This window comes from Clarias gariepinus, chromosome 19 (assembly GCF_024256425.1).
Source record: "Clarias gariepinus isolate MV-2021 ecotype Netherlands chromosome 19, CGAR_prim_01v2, whole genome shotgun sequence".
Taxonomy (NCBI): domain Eukaryota; kingdom Metazoa; phylum Chordata; class Actinopteri; order Siluriformes; family Clariidae; genus Clarias; species Clarias gariepinus.
The window spans coordinates 1,876,512-1,893,980 of NC_071118.1; the positions used below are offsets into that span (position 1 = coordinate 1,876,512).

Consider the following 17,469-nt stretch of genomic DNA (forward strand, 5'->3'; position numbering starts at 1 on the left):
ATCAAAAAAATCTAATCAAATCAATGCCCTTATTAAAAAAAATATATGAAAATCAAATAAAAACCCACAACTCTTGCTGGACCCTTAAAACCTAAAATTCGCTAATTGCACAAGTTTAATATGAACAACCACCAAACATGAAACACTCAAAGAATGTTGACTGCATGGCTAGTTTTTGGTTAACAGAAGGGAAAAATGTGTAAAAGATATAAAAGGATAAAAATCATAAAATTAACGGCACCTTAAGATTTAAGTCTTACAAAAAAATAAAATAATTTTTAAGTCCACTATATATATATATATATATATATATATATAAAGCAATAACGATAAAGCTAAAAATAGCATATTTATGACTGTAAAATGACCCCAAAAAATTTAAACTAACTACAGTAGCAGTCCAATTCCTGTGGAACTGTTTTTCTTTTTAAGTTAACACGCATATTTGTGATCTGCTAAGTGACATTTTGCAAGTTATCTTAAAATACAGGATTACGAATTAACTGTCGACATAAAAGCACCGTACATGTAGAGAACAAAATCTAAATGTTCCCCCGAGTCAAGTGAAATACCCTTCGTTGGCTGGGCCGCGCTATGTTGTGTAATAAAATAGGCTAAAAGTATAAAATAAGTCTTCTGACTGCATAAGACAATTGGTCTTTTGTTAAAAAAAAAAAAAAAAGAGTACAGTAGTAGTGTTTTAGATGCTTGGGCAAAAAAAAAAAAAAAAAAAAAAAAAAAGCAGGACTGTCCACCGACTGGTCACTTTTACAGGAACACCCGTACTCCTGCTCATTAACGCTGATGATCCGAATCAGCCAATCAGGTAGTGGCAATGGAATATATTAATGTTGAGAGAGGTCTGAGAAGAACTGGACTGACTGGTTTGAGGTACAGAACCTTAAGTAACCACTGTGTAGAGCCGTGATGAGCAGAAAATCATCAACACTGAAGTCGAAGCGGTTGAGCTACAACAGCGGATGACGTCTGGTTCCTCTCATTATAGTGAAGAGCAGAACTCTGAGGCTACCTAGTGGACACGTTTGTCCAAAACGGATTCCGTGCTGATGTTTGATTTTGACGTTTCATAGAGCGATTCTGCTCCAAGATTGGCTGATTTATGTAATTACATAAATAAACAGAGGAACGGCGATAGTGTCCAGTGAGTGTACGTACAAAAAGGAGTGAGGAGGACAAAGTTGGACTTTTCTTCAGACAGACATGCCTTTATGCCTGCACATCAACAACTTTGCGATGGCTTGGAAAAACTGGGGAACTCTTTGAGAGAGGGAACTTTATAATCCCTCGTCTTGGAATCCTCAAAAGGAATATGTTGGGAGAGCTGCTCACTTTTAGGGCAAGATTCCGCGGCCTGATTAACCACAATTCTCTCAGGAGTCTCGCCTAACTTCAGATCAACGACGTTTAAATTGTTTTCCTGCCATTTCAGAGCAGTGCCTGATGACGAGACGAGACTTAAAGGGAAAACGGAGTCTGTGGAAGGATTTAGGTCAGATGTTGGAGATAGAGGTGAATCCTGAGGTCCGGTCAAGACCAAGCTAGACATGTCCTGAAAAGCCCTGGCCCTGCGTGGACAGCTCAGATCAGCAGGCTCGTCCTGGACCGTCGTCTGTCCTGAAGACCCTCCGTTCTGCTTTAGTGTGAGACGAAGGTCTACAGGTTCCATCTTCAGCCGCTTGGTCTCAGAGTCTCTTTGCCACTGGGGATCCATGTCATCTGAAGACCTCTTGGTTGTGGGTTTCTTACTTAGGTTGAGAGGAACAGCCTGCTCCTGGGGAACCGGCACAGCATGACCGTTGGTCTTGCTAAGATCCTGAGCCAATGCTTCCGAAAGACGTTTGGTGAACGTGTTCATATGTGCGGCACCGAGGCGGGTGTGCATCAACTGCCGCAACTGAAGACTACAATCGATATCCAATGGGAGGATCTTAAGTGGAGGAAACTGAGGTCTGGCAGTCAGGCCCTCTCTTGGGCCTCCAGTCCAAGACGGATGCGTCGAGTTGCACCCAGAACACTGGTGATGCAAATCCTCTGGCGTGTCTGGACTCCTAGCATTGGTCTGGCTTGTGATTGAAGCCTCCTGTGTCGTCTCTGAACTGCTCACACCACTGAGGCCCAAGTGAGCTCTGAAGAAGTCCAGGGGACACATCCCCTTAGTCGGGCTGAAGCCTTCTAGAGAGCCCCCAATCTGCAGCTTGGATTGGCCAGACGTTAAGCAAGGACTGGAAGGTTCATTCTCCTGCTTTATCGTCTTATCTTCCTCATCTTTAGGTAGATGGGGCGTAGTGGTAGCAGTTGTGGGTGCTGGAGAAATCCTTAGCTCCTGGATGACGGAGATCGGGCTGGCGACTTTACTCACTACCTTCTCACTTGAAGGTTTAGGATGAGACGGGGGTCTACCAACTCTGCCTCGGACAAAAACTTTAACGTTCCGTTTGCCAGGAGGTCGCCCTCTTTTCCGTACACCGACGCCATCTTGTGGTGTCTGTTGAAGCGGAAAACAAAAATTCAGTTAAGGATTTTCCATAGTTTTCCCCTCCATGTCATTCTCAAATAACTATTATACAAAGGAACATTCGTAAAACCAATTTAAATTATGTGACTGATAGAATCCATATCGGAAATTTTATCTGCAGTTTTAACAATGCGCTCTTTTATAGTGACATCACAAGCTGGCTAAACTGGTTGTGTGTGTGTGTCTGTGCATTACACTTAAGTAAAGGTATGAGAAACAAAGACTGCACTGTGACAGAATACTCAAAGTAAAAGTATCTACTGTTATTAACATCATATTTCCCTTAAGCTGCTTGTGACGGTCCTTCGCTTAAAGTGTGTATAAATAAACCTGATGAATAATGCTCGTTGCTTCAAAGCTGCTACTTTACAGAAAGACACACCTCTAGAGGCTGGTTGTTGTTCTTTCCAAGCATTTAATTGGATGATTTTAAAAGTTTCGCCTGGATACAGTCAGGTCCATAAGTATTTGGACAGCATGACCATATTTAGTCGTATTTGGCTCTGTAAGCCACCACGCTAAATTTTAATTTAAGCAATTAGGATGGGGTTACAGTGCAGACGTTCAGCTTTAATTCAATGACTTTAACCAAAATACTGCAAAATAACACCCCCCCCCCCCCCCCCCAAGCTTGGCACAGATTTTATTGCGCCAGATGCCCTTTCTGATGCAACCTTCCATTTTATCCGGGCTTGGGACCGGCACTGCTTCCAGTGGCCTGGGGTTTGGGCACCGACAGGGAATGGAACCCTGGCCTTTTGCATGGTAGGTGAGAAACCTACCACTGAGCCACCAACGCCCTTTTACATTTTCTGAAGTATTTGACTGAATCTGAGCTGAAAGTGGATACATTCTATACACTTCAGAAACCACCGTGCTATCTCGAACACTAGTGAGGCCTTTTATTTCTTCAATCTGGTGTGAAAAAGGCCACAACTGGCTTATCAATCAGCTGTCCATTTAGTTTTGAACCTGCGAAGATGGAGGCACCTTCTAATAAAAGTGGCGTTAATTTTTGAACGGTTAATGCAATATTTTTGTTGAAGGTATTTGAATTGAAGCTGAAAGTCTGGACTTCAATCCCATCCTGATCACAGTGTAACAAACATGTGGTGGTAACACAGAGGCACGGAGACAAAACTGTGTCCAAATACTTATGGACATGACTGCATGAAACATAAAAACAAATAGTTTTCAAAATTAAAGCGAGATTATCTCAAAAAAATATTTTTGTATTAACTGTTTCAGATTGTATATTGTTTCAGATGTCCATAACACATAGTAACATAGTATGAAAAGCTCTTTAACATACATTTTACTTTGTTTTATCTGCAATAACTCTGCAATATTTACATAAATGCTGTATGTAATTCTTTACGCAGCATGTAAGTATTAAATCATAAGTCCCCCAAAATCATCTCTAAGCTACAATCATTTCCTTATTTTCAAAATGATAAAATCTGTTTGTTTTTCATATCATGCAAATCATCTTCAAAAACCCAAACCTTTCCTCCAGGGTGCTCTGTATTGGCCCTAATAAGCAGATTCACAAAAAACAAGCCCTGCGTCACATTGGAGAAGTTCTATTCCACAAAATCGAACCCGACTTACCCGACCGGTGATCCCGTTCTTCCTCTGAGCGCCCGGGAGTCTCCCGCGCACAGGCTTTCTGATGGACGTCACTGAAGCTGCTGGAGGTTTGGGTTTGCTGAGCTGCTGTTGATTTCCTCCCCTTATGTGCTGCTCGTACGGCAGCATCAACCTGTGGTTCCAGGAACAAATCAAATGAACCAGTGTCACAGTGTGAGCTGGGGATCATGACAGCGGCGCCACTGACTTGTTGCTGTAATGGGACTCACTTTTCATAATGTCTCCTGGTGCAGGTGGCAGCGCTGGTACTGCCTGGACTTCCGCCTAGCTCGTTGTAGACCGCTTTCCACATGCGCCGAGACGTCACCTGCAGGCAAAACACTGGCGTGAGAACTTGATATAGTGAGTCTCAGATTTACTCTCCCTTTTTCACAAGCTTTGCCATAACAAGAGCGATTCTTTCCAGAACATAATATAACATAAGCAACGTCCTAATGCACGTTTCCATCCAGCTTTAAAGCTCTGTTCTTTCTGCTCGACAGAAACGCTTGAGTAAGTGGACGAGCTTCTGTACAATTCAATAAAGAAAAGTGAACGACAAAGTCGGCGCAAGTTTCGACCGCAGGGCCTCCGAGTGGCGCAGTGGTAAAGCGCTCACCCTATCATCCGGAGGTCGCTGGTTCGAACCCCGGGTGATGCTGTTACCTCTCACAGCCGGAGGCACAGAGAGAGCTGATTGGCCGAGCTCTCTCAGGGGGGAGGGATGAGAGGTACTTGCGCTCCCACATTAGTCACGGCGCTACAGCCAATCAGGGGCGTCTGTGAGCTCGCGCACACGGTGGGAGCGGCTAGCGCTTTCCTCCGAGTGTGTTACTCCGCCCCTAACGGTGCGTGAGCGAGCAGTTCGAAAAGATGCGGTCGGCTCGCGTCACGTGGTTCGGAGGAAACACGGGATAGCTTTCGCCCTCCCGACTGAGTGGTTGTAGTAGCCTCGATGTGTGTGGGAGCCCCCTAGTGACGGGGAGTAATTGGCCACGACTAGATTGGGGAGAAAATCGGGGAAAAAAGAATTGGACAGGACTAAATTTATAAAAAAAAAAAAAAAAAAAAAAAAAAAAAAAAAAAGTTTCGACCGCAGTAAGATTTATTTGTACCATTCGGGATTTGCTAATTTTTGGGACCAGTGACCCCCATTGAAGAGTTGATGTTAATCTTTCGGCTGCTCTTGTTGAAGAGTCGCCACAGCGGGACCATCCAAGCTACACACAACTTGGCACAGGTTTTTTTACGCCCGGCTGCCCTTACTGACACAACCCTTCCAATTTAACTGGGCTTGGGACCGGCACTGCATCCAGAGGCTGGGGTTTGAGCATCGGCTGGGAATCGAACCCGGTCCTTCAGCATGGCAGGTGAGAAACCTACCACTGAGCCACCGATGCCCCATGACCACATGGAGTGCCAGTCTGAAACTAAATATTATAATATATGCTACCACTGTCTATCATATAAGCTTTAATATATTATACACAAATATATGCTTTATTTTAACTTTAAACAGTCACTCTGCAAGTCTCTGGTGTGAAAGACACTTTAATTAAAATAATAAATAAATAATTAATTATATAATAATAATAATAATAATAAGTTTAACAGTTTTGAAACCTGACAGTACAGTTTTAATTAATATTTTGCAACATTCTAGATATCAAGCTGCGTCAATAATCATCTTATCCTCACATTTTAACTCCCCGACTGTGAGAGGGGAAAAAAAATAAATCAATACAATCACACCCAATAAGGTGTATGTTTATGATTAATCTTTTATGTAATTAATCGCCATTAAGAATTTTACCAATGAAATACAGGTATATACATATCAACTAATGTTTGTCTTGCATAGTATTTCTCCCAGGCTCAAAGATTCTGTTAACTTGGACACCACAAGGGGGCGCACCTTCACGGAGGGCAGAAATGCACTACAGTAGCAGCGTCTTCAAAAGTCTGTCGATTTAAACTGTGTGGGCTTAATTAACTTTTCTCATGCAACTAATCTGTTGGGTTTTTAAAAAAAGGTTTTTGGTGATTATCGATTGTTAACATGTTCAACTATGGGTAAAGAAAAATGTGCAGGAATCGTAAACATTTCCATCTCTACACTAAAGATTCTATACACAGTATGTAATGTCATATTTAAAACTTACCGCCTCATATCCCCCCAGCTTGTTGACAACCGAGTACATCAGGAAGAGATCAACTGAGGACAAACAACCATTACTATTACACATGGAATAAAGAATTCAGGATTAATCAATAATAATGAAAAAAACAAACATGAAAAGTATGAAATGCATAGGAATTTTCATACTTTCATGCATGATCTGCCTAATAACGGCCGTGCGCGTACCCCGGGAAGCTACTACTCACTCTTTTTGAAGCCGAGGTTGGGAACCTTGCAGATGGGGGATCCTCTCCGCTCCATGAAGAGATACAGCTGATCCAGGAAGATCTTCTCTTCAGGATGAGGAAGCCAGCTTCCCGCCATCGTCTCCACGTTGCTCATGACGTTCTCCTGCACGCCACACATTAAGCACTCGATCGTCATAATTCTCAATCGCCAGAACATGGCCGGGTGCTCGCCTTAAATATGTAGGATCTCTACAGAACGCGTACCTTGGTTCTCTCTCCCCATGACTCGGAGTGGTTGAGGCTTTGCTGATCGAGTCCCTCGCCGTCTCTGCCTCGTCTTTTCCGAGGCCGTCCCTTCAGGCTCACAGAAAGGCATCCTGAGACAGACGCACAAACCGGGCAGCCATTTTAAAATCCTGATTTTAAAAGCAATGGATTGGTTTGAATATTTATTGCAATTGACTGCGTTTATTCCATTGTGGGCGTCTATGTGGGATTTACTGACAGCACAGACGCTAGACGCATTTTTATCGCATAAACAGTTTGTGATACAAAATAGACTTCTGTCTGAAGTATAGAGGAATGGAACACACTTGCTGTGTGTGCTGTTATAAGAAAATAATCATTGGCAGGACGGAGTGGTGCAGCCAAGCGTACAGCCGAGTTGATCATTTCTCTTTAACCACACGCTTTATTACTGTCAGACCGTAGCCATCTGTCAGCGATTCATTTTTTTATTTAATAATAAACGACACGCTTTGCTTTTTAACCATTTATAACGACGTCGCCTGTCTAAGAAACTACACTAAAGTTCACACGATGAAAAAAAAAAACCACGTCCATCATTATTGCACATCCAAATGCCGATAATCACGGACGGATTTCTCTGCTCGCGTGTGCCGAGCGATTTTCCCTGGAGCTCGTACTGTGGACTCACCAAACTCGGGCGTTAAACTCGGGTTGGTGCCCAGACTGGGATGGCTGAAGGTGTCTCTGCAGTACAGGACTCGGGTGTTGTGTAGCGTCATTTTGATCCAGCCCAAGGCCAGGAGGTGGGGGTCTTGCGGAGTGGACCAGCCCGCGCGGTCCTGGATCCGTTTCTGAAGGGAGCGAAAGCGGCAGTACTGCGGGTAACTGAGCACCTTGACCCTGTGCTGAACTCCTGAAACATCATCTGGAGGAAATAAATTAATAAATAAATAAACAGAAGGAATGTTCTCCAAACGTATCGCATGTAGAGCGGCGTTTCGGACGGCACGTCACACGTCATACTTAAAGCTCACCCTTGGCTTTCACTTCCTGTTGATCGGTTATACAGGGGGAACCTTTGAGCACGTGGAGGTCGCCGATTTTCGTGGCGTTCTGCTTCCACTCGGGTGGCTCCGAACAGGTCCATTTCACCAGGTTGTCCACTCGCACCACAACCTTCTTTGAGACACCGATGACTTCATCCTGGCGTGCACACACACACACACACACAAACACACACAATTATAGCGAGTGCTCAATATAATCCATACCATGATGCAAAATCTCTGTAGGTTTAAGACTGGCTTATTCCACAAACTGAATCCTGCTCATGATCCACTTAGCTTTTGTACTAATTCTTGAAGAACGTAATGCCTGTTGTTGAATTTAGAAATTTGGCTTTGCTTTTTAAGGTTTAAGTCAAACAAGGGCAAGAAATCCGAGTTCTGATCCCTGAAGCCATGACTCACACGTCGTCTTATTACACACGCACACATCAAGCAAAAACAGAACGAAAATATTGTGAGTCCTTCGTGTACTCTAAAGTATCAGAGGTTGTGAAACTCGCAGTTCCGCTACAATCCTACAGGTGGCACATTCTCAACTATTCACACATTAGCACACGGCGCAGCATCACACTCATGCATCAGGAGCCAATTATTCATTAAACTTGTTTAGAACTAACACTTATTGCAGATGACACACAAAAAACATGGGCTTCTCCTTTTCTGTTTAAACTGAATGTATGGAGGAACCTTTGGTGTTCATAATGTTCGTGGAAAAGGGGAGTCAGATAAAAGTCATGGACAAGTTAAACACCGCGATAATAAGACAGTTTAGATAAGGTGAAGCTTTCATTTAAATACAATGTTCATAAGAATAAACTTTTAGAAGTATAACTCGACATTTTGTACATCGTTTATGGATTTAACTTTGCAACAAAATCCAAAAGCATGTCGTATTAAATCAGGATGTTCATGAAATCGTGATAGTTACAGAGTCAATTCCTAGGTATTGTGATAACATTTTATCGGATGCTCCCTAAGGATTCCTCCGCCTAGTACCAAGTTTAACATCAGACTGGTTAAAAACAAAAATGATACTGGTCCAAATGGGAGGAAAGACATCACACTGGATTTAAACATACCCAGTATGGATGATATTCTCCAGTTCTGCCTGGTACAAATCAACTGTATCTAAAAGATAATCAGTTAACTTTCTCACTTTTACATTTTCAGTGGTAATGGACTGAACATCTTTTACCACTGGGTTGTCTTAAAATATCTTTTTGAAATAAATATTAGCTAACTTTTTTTTCTCTCTCTTTTTTAAAATACGTAGATGTTAAATAAATGTTAAACTGTACTCACAACCACAGACTGTGCAAAAAGTTAATTTAAAGAACGACAAGGCGATCACATGCCACTGTATTCATTTACTCAAGCTGTAAACTTTTAATTTTAGTAACACTTGAACAGCATTTCCTGGTTACGAGTTAGAATACAACTTGGACTTTTTTATGACCGTGTTTTCAATTAGTTCATTTTATATAATGTGTTTACTGCAAAAATATGCTCACTAAATAATGACCATAACCACCTGGATATTAACCGAGTCATTTCCAGAACTGTCGTGTGATTTAAAAATAAATTGAACACACCAAGGGTGGGGGTTTTTGGGGTGGGGCGGGGGGCGGGGGGGGTTGGTATCGTGGTGGTGGTTTGCTGGCACTTCTGTAAGAGAGTCTCGACAGACTCGCTTGATAATATTGTTTTCAAAATGACTCAAACACAGACATTAAGCATCAGCATATCCTGTTTCCAGACAGACCTAAAAATACTGTAAGGTATAAAATTTTGAAATGTTTAAAAGAGGAAAAGGATTGAACAGTACAGAAAAAAGTGAAAGTATTTCAGCGTCTGAACTTTTAAAACCTGCTTATTCACCTCTCCGTGTTCCTTGGTTCTGCCCTTAGGCGTGTCATCTGGTAGGTAATAAAGTCTGCAGCTGGCCAGAGGGTGACGCTGTCTCTGATCCTCCCATAGCAGGGTGATCTCAGCGATACACACGGGCTCCTGAGGGCCACAGCGCACATAGTAGAACTCTCCAAGTCTCCAGACCTTAACGGGGCCACCGGACTCGGGCTTGCAGCTCACCGACTTGTAGAAGGCGAAGGAGCCTCGCAGGCAGCACGGGGGGCCTAACCACTGACACGAAATAGGAACAAAACACAAAAACATTGAATTCAACTTCTGGTTCCTTGGAACAGAGGAATTAAAATAGTGCCTGATAACTTACATGGAAGGAGTGAAAACCAAACAGGGTGTGTTGTGAAAGAAAAATAATCAATAGACCCGTCAGGAGCCAACGTCACCATCCCAAAACCAGCACATTCTGAATTACTTAATCCTCCTAAACCAGAACGATCTGCTTCTGATTACAATTTTATATGTAATTACTTCTGAACCGTGTTGTTTTTTAACAATTTATACTTAAATGTCATGTTGTGGAATTTCCACACAATTAAAAAGTTAATTCCTGTTTACAGCTGTTACAAACAGACGCTCCGGCACCATCCCCTCTACTTTTCAAAAATAAAAAAAAAGCTCATTTTGTCATGTTATACTGCGTAACTGGGAAAACACCTCATTAAAACAAACTTCACCATATCGACAACTATTGTTAAATTGCAATATTTACTTTTTTTTTTTCATTCAGAACTTAAATTATGTGATGGAACTTGGACGAACACTTTCCTGTTTGAGAAACTTTCTGCACTTTGGTATAAAGAATTGTAAAACTTTCCTCATTTCCAATCCAAATAGCCAAATAAGACAGAAAATAACTTTATCATGGGATTTAAAGGTCAACTTTATAAACTCAACACGTTCCTCCACCTCATGTGATCATATTTCTTCTGCAATAATCCTTTCTTTTTTTAAAAAAAAAAGCAACTCAACATCTTGTTTCCCTTAAAACAAAGAGAGAGTATGTCTCTTTTCAACACATAGAAAAACCACCATGTTCAAAAACGAGGGGAAAAACATTAAATCACTGATTTCCATCATCTACAACCCCAAAACGTCCGGGTTCTGACTAGTACCCTAACGTTTCCATTGCTGAAAACAGACAGACAACTGAGGACCAGCACTGATACAGTAAGTGATGGAAGTTAAGTAAAAACTTATATGGTTCAAGAATATCACCATTTTCAGGGCAACAAAGGAGTATTCCATGCGTATATGCTTACTTATTAATCCAAAAAGACTTTTCAAGGCCATATCAGAGAGCTTGTCATGTTAGGGCTTTTAACTTCTCGTGTGATGTAAAAATCGCAGACATGTTGCGTTGCAAAAAAAAAAAATATTTCCCACTGAGCCCCCATATATATATATTTTTTATTTCTTTTAAACAAGGCAGTAGGGAGAAAGGAAATAAGCAACTGGCAGCCTTTCCTAACCCCCTTACCCCCACCGCCCGCCTCCATCGGGGCCTCCATTACCCCCCTGCAGGGTTTCTCCTATGGGAGCAAAGCTTTAGAGGCCACATGTACAGCTTCTAAACCATGAAAAACATTGTAAGACCATAACTAAAGACTGGGTTATGAGCCCAAAAATAAAATGTATATTTTTATATATATTTAATGCCTCTCATTCTCTCGTTACAGTGAACACGCAGATCGTTGAGGTTTGGGGTAGCAACTTTAATAATAATAATAGTAATATTAATAATAATAAAAAATCCAACATGGTAGTGAGCTGAAGACTGAGAGGGCTGTACTAGTAGTTGACCTTGATGTTTCTTGTAAGTTTTTTTTTTTTTTTACTTATTATGCAACATGGCTGGCTAGGACTTAAGTAAAAATGTTACAGCAAGTAGTTATAATATGAGAGAGAAAAAAAAGGAGTGAGAGAGAGAGAGAGAGAAAAAACCCACCCAGGATAAATGCCTCAGGCTGTTTGTGTGTGAATAATTGAACAACAAGTCACTTCCTTTATAAGAGTTATACAGAAAATGTTTAAGTCGTTTTGCTATAAAAGTACTTCCTATAAAGTATCAGAGAACTGTGAAATGTGCTTCTTAAATGGAAGCCATTTTGGACATTTGGAAAGCAATATTGTGTGCTACTAATATTAGCACATATTCGTTTTATTTTTAAAAAATAAAATAATGAAAATATTAATAATAAAATAGATCACGACACGATATCAGGGTTAACTATAATAAAGAGAAGAAAAAAAATCAATACTTTCTGTCAAGCCTGATGATGATATGATAGATTTTTTTTTTTAAATATACAGTATTATTATATCTCTTGATCAGCACGTCGTATAAAACAAACAGACCTTGAGTTCCTGTTTAATTCGGGTTTCTTCACAAGAGCGAGCGGCTCGGAAACAATGTAGCGATTTCAATTTTTAAACAAAAATCAAACAGAATGCAACATTGTATCCGAGCCGTTTGTCCCCCGAGCAGCTCGATATGAATCCGAGCGAACAGAAATGATTAATATTATCATTAATAAAAGGCACAAATGTAATGATAGTAATTTAATATTTCGGTTGGGGGAAAATGTAGAAAGAAAAGTGCAGTGGTGGTGGGGGTAGGGGTAAAAAGTGGTGGAGAGAAAAAGAGAGAAGGAGAGAGAAAGAGAGAGAGAGAGAGAGCTAGGTAGCTTCTACAGCACACAAAGAAATTAATCATTAACCAACAAAATAATCCCAGTGATTATGTGGAATCCACTGCCACCGGATTATAATAAAATTCGAAAGGCGACAAAAAACAAAGAATTACGCGCAACTTTTCTTTTTCTTCTTCTTATTTTTTCCTTTAAAAAAAAGAGCAATTACCCCCTCCAAAAAAACTTTCCCGTCCAAATCAACAGAAACCCGTGCAGGCTTTTGATAGGACGAGGATCAAATCAGCGTTTAAGGCGAATTCATAAAAACAAGGCGATATTAGGCGCCATAATAATCACCGAGCCCTCAGAATAAAGCGTAGAATTATTCCTAATCGGATGGATTCATTATTTCAGGGTATAAAACGATACAAGACGTTGATTTAATGTAATATAAAGTTGGAGTTTCCATTACCTGTATGGCATTCTGCTCCATTGCAGTCCAACATTCCCTCACCCCCCACCCCCACCCCCTTTCTCTCTCTCTCTCTCTCTCTCTCTCTCTCTCTGCCCCCTATCGGGTTACACAGCCGGGTACTACATCCACTAAAATATATTAAAATATACACTAAAAACAGTGCTTCACGTTATATACATATATATTTAAAAAAAAATGTAGTATCCTTTTAGTTAGCACGTGACCATGGCAACAGTTCAAAGCAAAAAATATACAGATAATGGAACATAATAAACAGCTTGTGCTTTGTTCTTTCTTTTTAAGTGTCAAAATAGGGCAGGATCTATAGGTGTGGCCAAACAAACTTGATTTTCAACGGCTGTATTATTATAATAATTATAATAAAGTATATAATTTATCAGTGACCCTTTAAACAACTCTACTGTGCTTTTTTATTTTTATTTTTTTTACTAAAAAATGTATAATTTGGTCATAGAGCTTTACATATCAGTATCAATATCAATGTTGAAATAATCCTATCTCAGGCTGTTAATGTTCCCAGAAAAAAAAAAGTTTTTATTTATTTATTTATTTATGTATATTTGATGATTATGTTGAGTCACAGGTCGAGACGTTAGACTGATATTTAAATCTATTTTGTGTTTTTTTGTGTTTTTTCTTTTTTTTTCAGTTCCACCCTGCTTTGAGGAAGACGAACTTTAATTCGGCAACTGTCGTAAAATGTGGTGAAGCCTTCTGGTCACGTGACGTTGCCACGCCATAAGGACGACGTATATGCATTTTATTTTTGGCAAAGATCAGCACGTAGAGAGCAACCCCAAGGGCATGATTATAACATACTATATGATATAAAGTGCTTATATGAGAGGGAGAGAGCAGAAAATATTAGAAATATATCAAAGTTTTTTAACTATTTTCAAATAAAAATAGTTTTTAAATAATTCATATATCATGTATGTTATTTTCTAAATTACAATTAGACTTAAAAAAAAAATCAAGTGAACAGACCACATTCATAAACACATACATCATCAAGAACAAATCAACAGAACACGTGACTAATGAACCCAAGTACAGAAGTTTTATATATAATAAACCTACTATAGGTATTCAAGGCATGAATCATATAAGTAAACTAATATTTGTAGCTTTTTTTTTTTACTTTATAAAACTAAATAATTATTATATTTATAGATTTATAGTCATTACGCATATGCATGTACCTATAGCATGTTTAAAAGATGTAAATGATTAAATAAAAAAGTGACAAATGTGCACAATTGTTTCTGGTTTCAAGTTACAAAAACTCCAGTCTACTGTTTTACCACTAATGTTAATAGAGAGGACTCTTGTAAAGTATCCTGCGACAGGTTTCTTTATATTATTCGATGCAAAATATGTATTTAAAGTCTTCCAAAATTTATCTAATGCTATTTTTTTTTTTTTTTCAGTTTCATCCTGCTTTGAGGGAGACGGATAAAACTACTCAGTAGTAAGGCTCATGATTTTAGCATAGCTATAATTTTAAAGTGTATTGATTAGAATCTTAGCTTTTTTTTTTTTTTTTTTTACTGTAGCCAATTAAGTTTGCAAAAAGGAAAAGGAAAAGGAAGTTTGCAGTGTCTCAAAAAAGAAAAGCAATATAAAGTTTCCTTAAGAGCTTCTCTCTCTCTCTCTCTCTCTCTCTCTCTGCAGAGTCAAATAACATGTATTTAAATGTTAGCTTGTTTATAACCAGTTTTCTTTTTTAAACAGATTTAACAGTCTCCTATACAGACAATGTTATTAACCATTTTAAAGACATATTTCTCAATCAAAAGTAACATTACTCAGATTACTTCCTAAATGCCTTAAAAGATCTTTTAGAGCTCTAAATATTTACATTTTATTATCCAATTTTATTTATTGCCTTTCCCCCCCTACAATTAACCGGCTTAATGTCAGCACAACAGCACAAGATTATTTTAAGCAAGAGTTTAGTGCAAATGTCTATTAAGCAATAGGTTTAATAATCTTATTAATTAAGGTTTAATATAATCTTATAAGCTAATAAGAAACACTAGATACCCTATAACTATATACAAGCTGTTTAATGGGCATAATTACTTATAATCACATGGAATAATATATAATAATTAAAGTGCTGTATGTTAAATAAGGAGTTTATGATTTCTAGATGGTGTAACGCAACTGCTGAAAGTTTACAGGATCATTGTTTGGCTGCCGCCATTTTTGAAAGAATTTCGAGTGAAGTTCCTAGTTCTGGACACTGGGTGTCGCTAAAACGTAAAAAGCTTATTGTCTTATATCATGTCTGAACAGGCAAAGAGGGGTCCAGCAGCAGCCTGTTACTCACAGAAAGAATACATAAACTCAGGGGGCTTCGTGCAGTCACCTACAACTTAAAGCTGGGGCTCGAATCCCACCAATAGTCTTAAAAAAGACCAAAAATAATATAAAAATTTGTTGCAATAAAATAAAGTAGGAAAAAAAATAAGAACTGTATAAATAAACTGTATTAAGTATGTGGAGGGTGCAGACAACAGCAGTACGGTGTGGTCATGCAGTGTGAAATGAAATGATGAGCAGCAATCATATTGTCCATCTTTAAAGTGCAGTAGTGCAATAGTAGTCCACTTCTGTATGTAAACCTAACCAGTGTACGGTACAGTACCCTGCCTTGAGCTCTCTGGCATGGGCTCGAGCCCCCTGCGACCCTAAATACATAAGCAGCAGTGTATAATTTACTGGTACGCTTGAAATGATTAAACCAGCATTGAAAATTAAATAGGTTTATTGCAACTTTCAGCAATTAGAATTTTCAATTCAAATAATAATACTTTAAAAAGCTCAACACAACTAATATAACAAATGGTTTCTCCAAAGTCAACCCAAAATGCTACATGACCACTACAGTATAAAAAAGAACCCCTTGATGAGAGCGTCTGCTATTATGACCTGCTGCAAACTTATATATATATATATTAATGTTTTATTTTGTTTTAATGCTGTGAAGCACCTTGGTTCAACTTAGGTTGTTGTAAGGTGCTATACAAATAATTGTTGATTGATTGATTGATTGATTGATTGATTAGCTCACTCCTCATGGACATTGGCCTCTAGTTCAGTAAAATTCTTGGGTTTGTCTGTTGCAACTGCTTTTTTTAAATACCACCAAATATTTTTATGGGTTTCATGTCAGGTGACTGTGATGACGACTCTAGAACCCTATCATACTTCATCTAAAACAAAGCCTCAAGGGACTTTAAAGTATGCTTGTGATCATTGTCTTGTTTGAAAGTGCAATGACGCCAAAGGTTCAGCATCCTCACAGATCCCTCAGAGGAAGCAAAGCTGCCCCAGAGCATCACTGAGCCACCACCGTGCTTCACTGTAGTTTGCACAGGGAGCAGTTTGCTGCGTAAGCTTCATTCCTTCTGCTTCACACATACTGCTGATTTATAGAGCCAGAAAGTTTTGTTTCATCAGTCCATAGAACTTGTGTTTTTAGATGTTTTTAGCATATTGGAGCCAACTTCTCCTGTGTTCTCAGGTCAGTATTGGGGTACGTCCTGAGGCGAGCTTCAGTGTTCAGTTTGCACCTTATGGAGCAGAATGTAACTTCAGTGCTGCTGCCACCAAATCTTCCTGTAGGTCCTTTGCAGTCTCCTCTGGAATCTGAGTCCAGGTATTACACATGTTCTACATCAAGTACACCTGAAGCATTTGCTCTGTGCTTGAGACAACACTCACTCTGTCATCGTCTATACCATTTTATCTTGTATACGGGGTCACAGGGTGCCTGAAGACTATCTCAGGAGACTAAGGGCACAAGGCAGGGTACATCCCCACACACACACACACACATTTTAGCCTAATCTGCATGTCTCTGGACGGTGGGAGGAAACCGGAGTACCTGGAGGAAACTCACCAAGCACAGGGGAGACCATGCAAACTCCATGCACACACAGAGCCGGGAATCGAATCTGGCCGGGAATCGAACCCAGAACCTGAAGGTGCAAGGTGACAGTGCTAATCGCTAAGCCACCAAACCGTCTTAAAACATGCCACCTTATTCTATTCATTTACATTCAGGGATTTGGCAGACACCCTTATCTAGAGCGACTTACATTTTTATCTCATTATACATCTATGTGGTCATGGGATTTGAACCTTGGGCCAGGGGTAGCTCAGTGGTTAAGGCGTTGGACTACAGTTCAGAAGATCCCAGGTTCAAACCCCACAACCACCAAGTTGCCACTGTTGGGCCCTTGAGTGCGGCCCTTAACCCTCAACTGCTCAGATGTGTAATGAAATAAAAATGTAAGTCGCTCTGGATAAGAGCGTCTGCCAAATGCCTAGTTGTAAACCTAGGACCTTCCGAACCCTAACCACTGGTTGAATAATTATGAAACTGCAGTAGTCATTAAAACTACTAAAAATATGTTGAATTTAGAGAAACTATTTATTAAATTAGTTGTGTTGACCTATTTAAATATCTGAATGTCATATCTGAGCTAGTCAGCTAATTAGGTCTCTTAGTTAGCTAGCTGGTTCCGGTAGTTCTGTTGTTAATTTGTGGTGTTGCATGTA

The 17,469-nt window shown here is 39.7% G+C and overlaps 1 protein-coding gene across 1 annotated transcript; it reads right to left on the bottom strand.

The window, feature by feature from the left end:
- Positions 1–683: 683 nt before the first annotated feature.
- Positions 684–12,925, bottom strand: zgc:77151 (uncharacterized protein LOC337153 homolog). Its single transcript, XM_053479312.1, has 10 exons — positions 12,874–12,925; positions 9,727–9,987; positions 7,816–7,984; positions 7,470–7,706; positions 6,797–6,909; positions 6,551–6,695; positions 6,328–6,380; positions 4,396–4,493; positions 4,148–4,298; positions 684–2,506 (listed from the first exon to the last, which is right to left on the bottom strand). The coding sequence occupies exons 1-10, from the start codon at positions 12,892–12,894 to the stop codon at positions 1,241–1,243; spliced, it is 2,514 nt and encodes an 837-aa protein (XP_053335287.1). The 5' UTR covers positions 12,895–12,925; the 3' UTR covers positions 684–1,240.
- Positions 12,926–17,469: the final 4,544 nt, after the last annotated feature.

What these genes read in the sequence shown, in the direction of transcription:
- zgc:77151 (XM_053479312.1), bottom strand. Translation starts at nt 12,894, where the DNA reads ATGGAGCAGAATGCCATACAG. An exon ending in GAGTTTAACGCCCGAGTTTG is followed by an intron (nt 6,910 to 7,469) that starts GTGAGTCCACAG and finishes CGTCTGTCTCAG; the next exon opens with GATGCCTTTCTGTGAGCCTG. An exon ending in ACCAGGAGACATTATGAAAA is followed by an intron (nt 4,299 to 4,395) that starts GTGAGTCCCATT and finishes CTGGAACCACAG; the next exon opens with GTTGATGCTGCCGTACGAGC.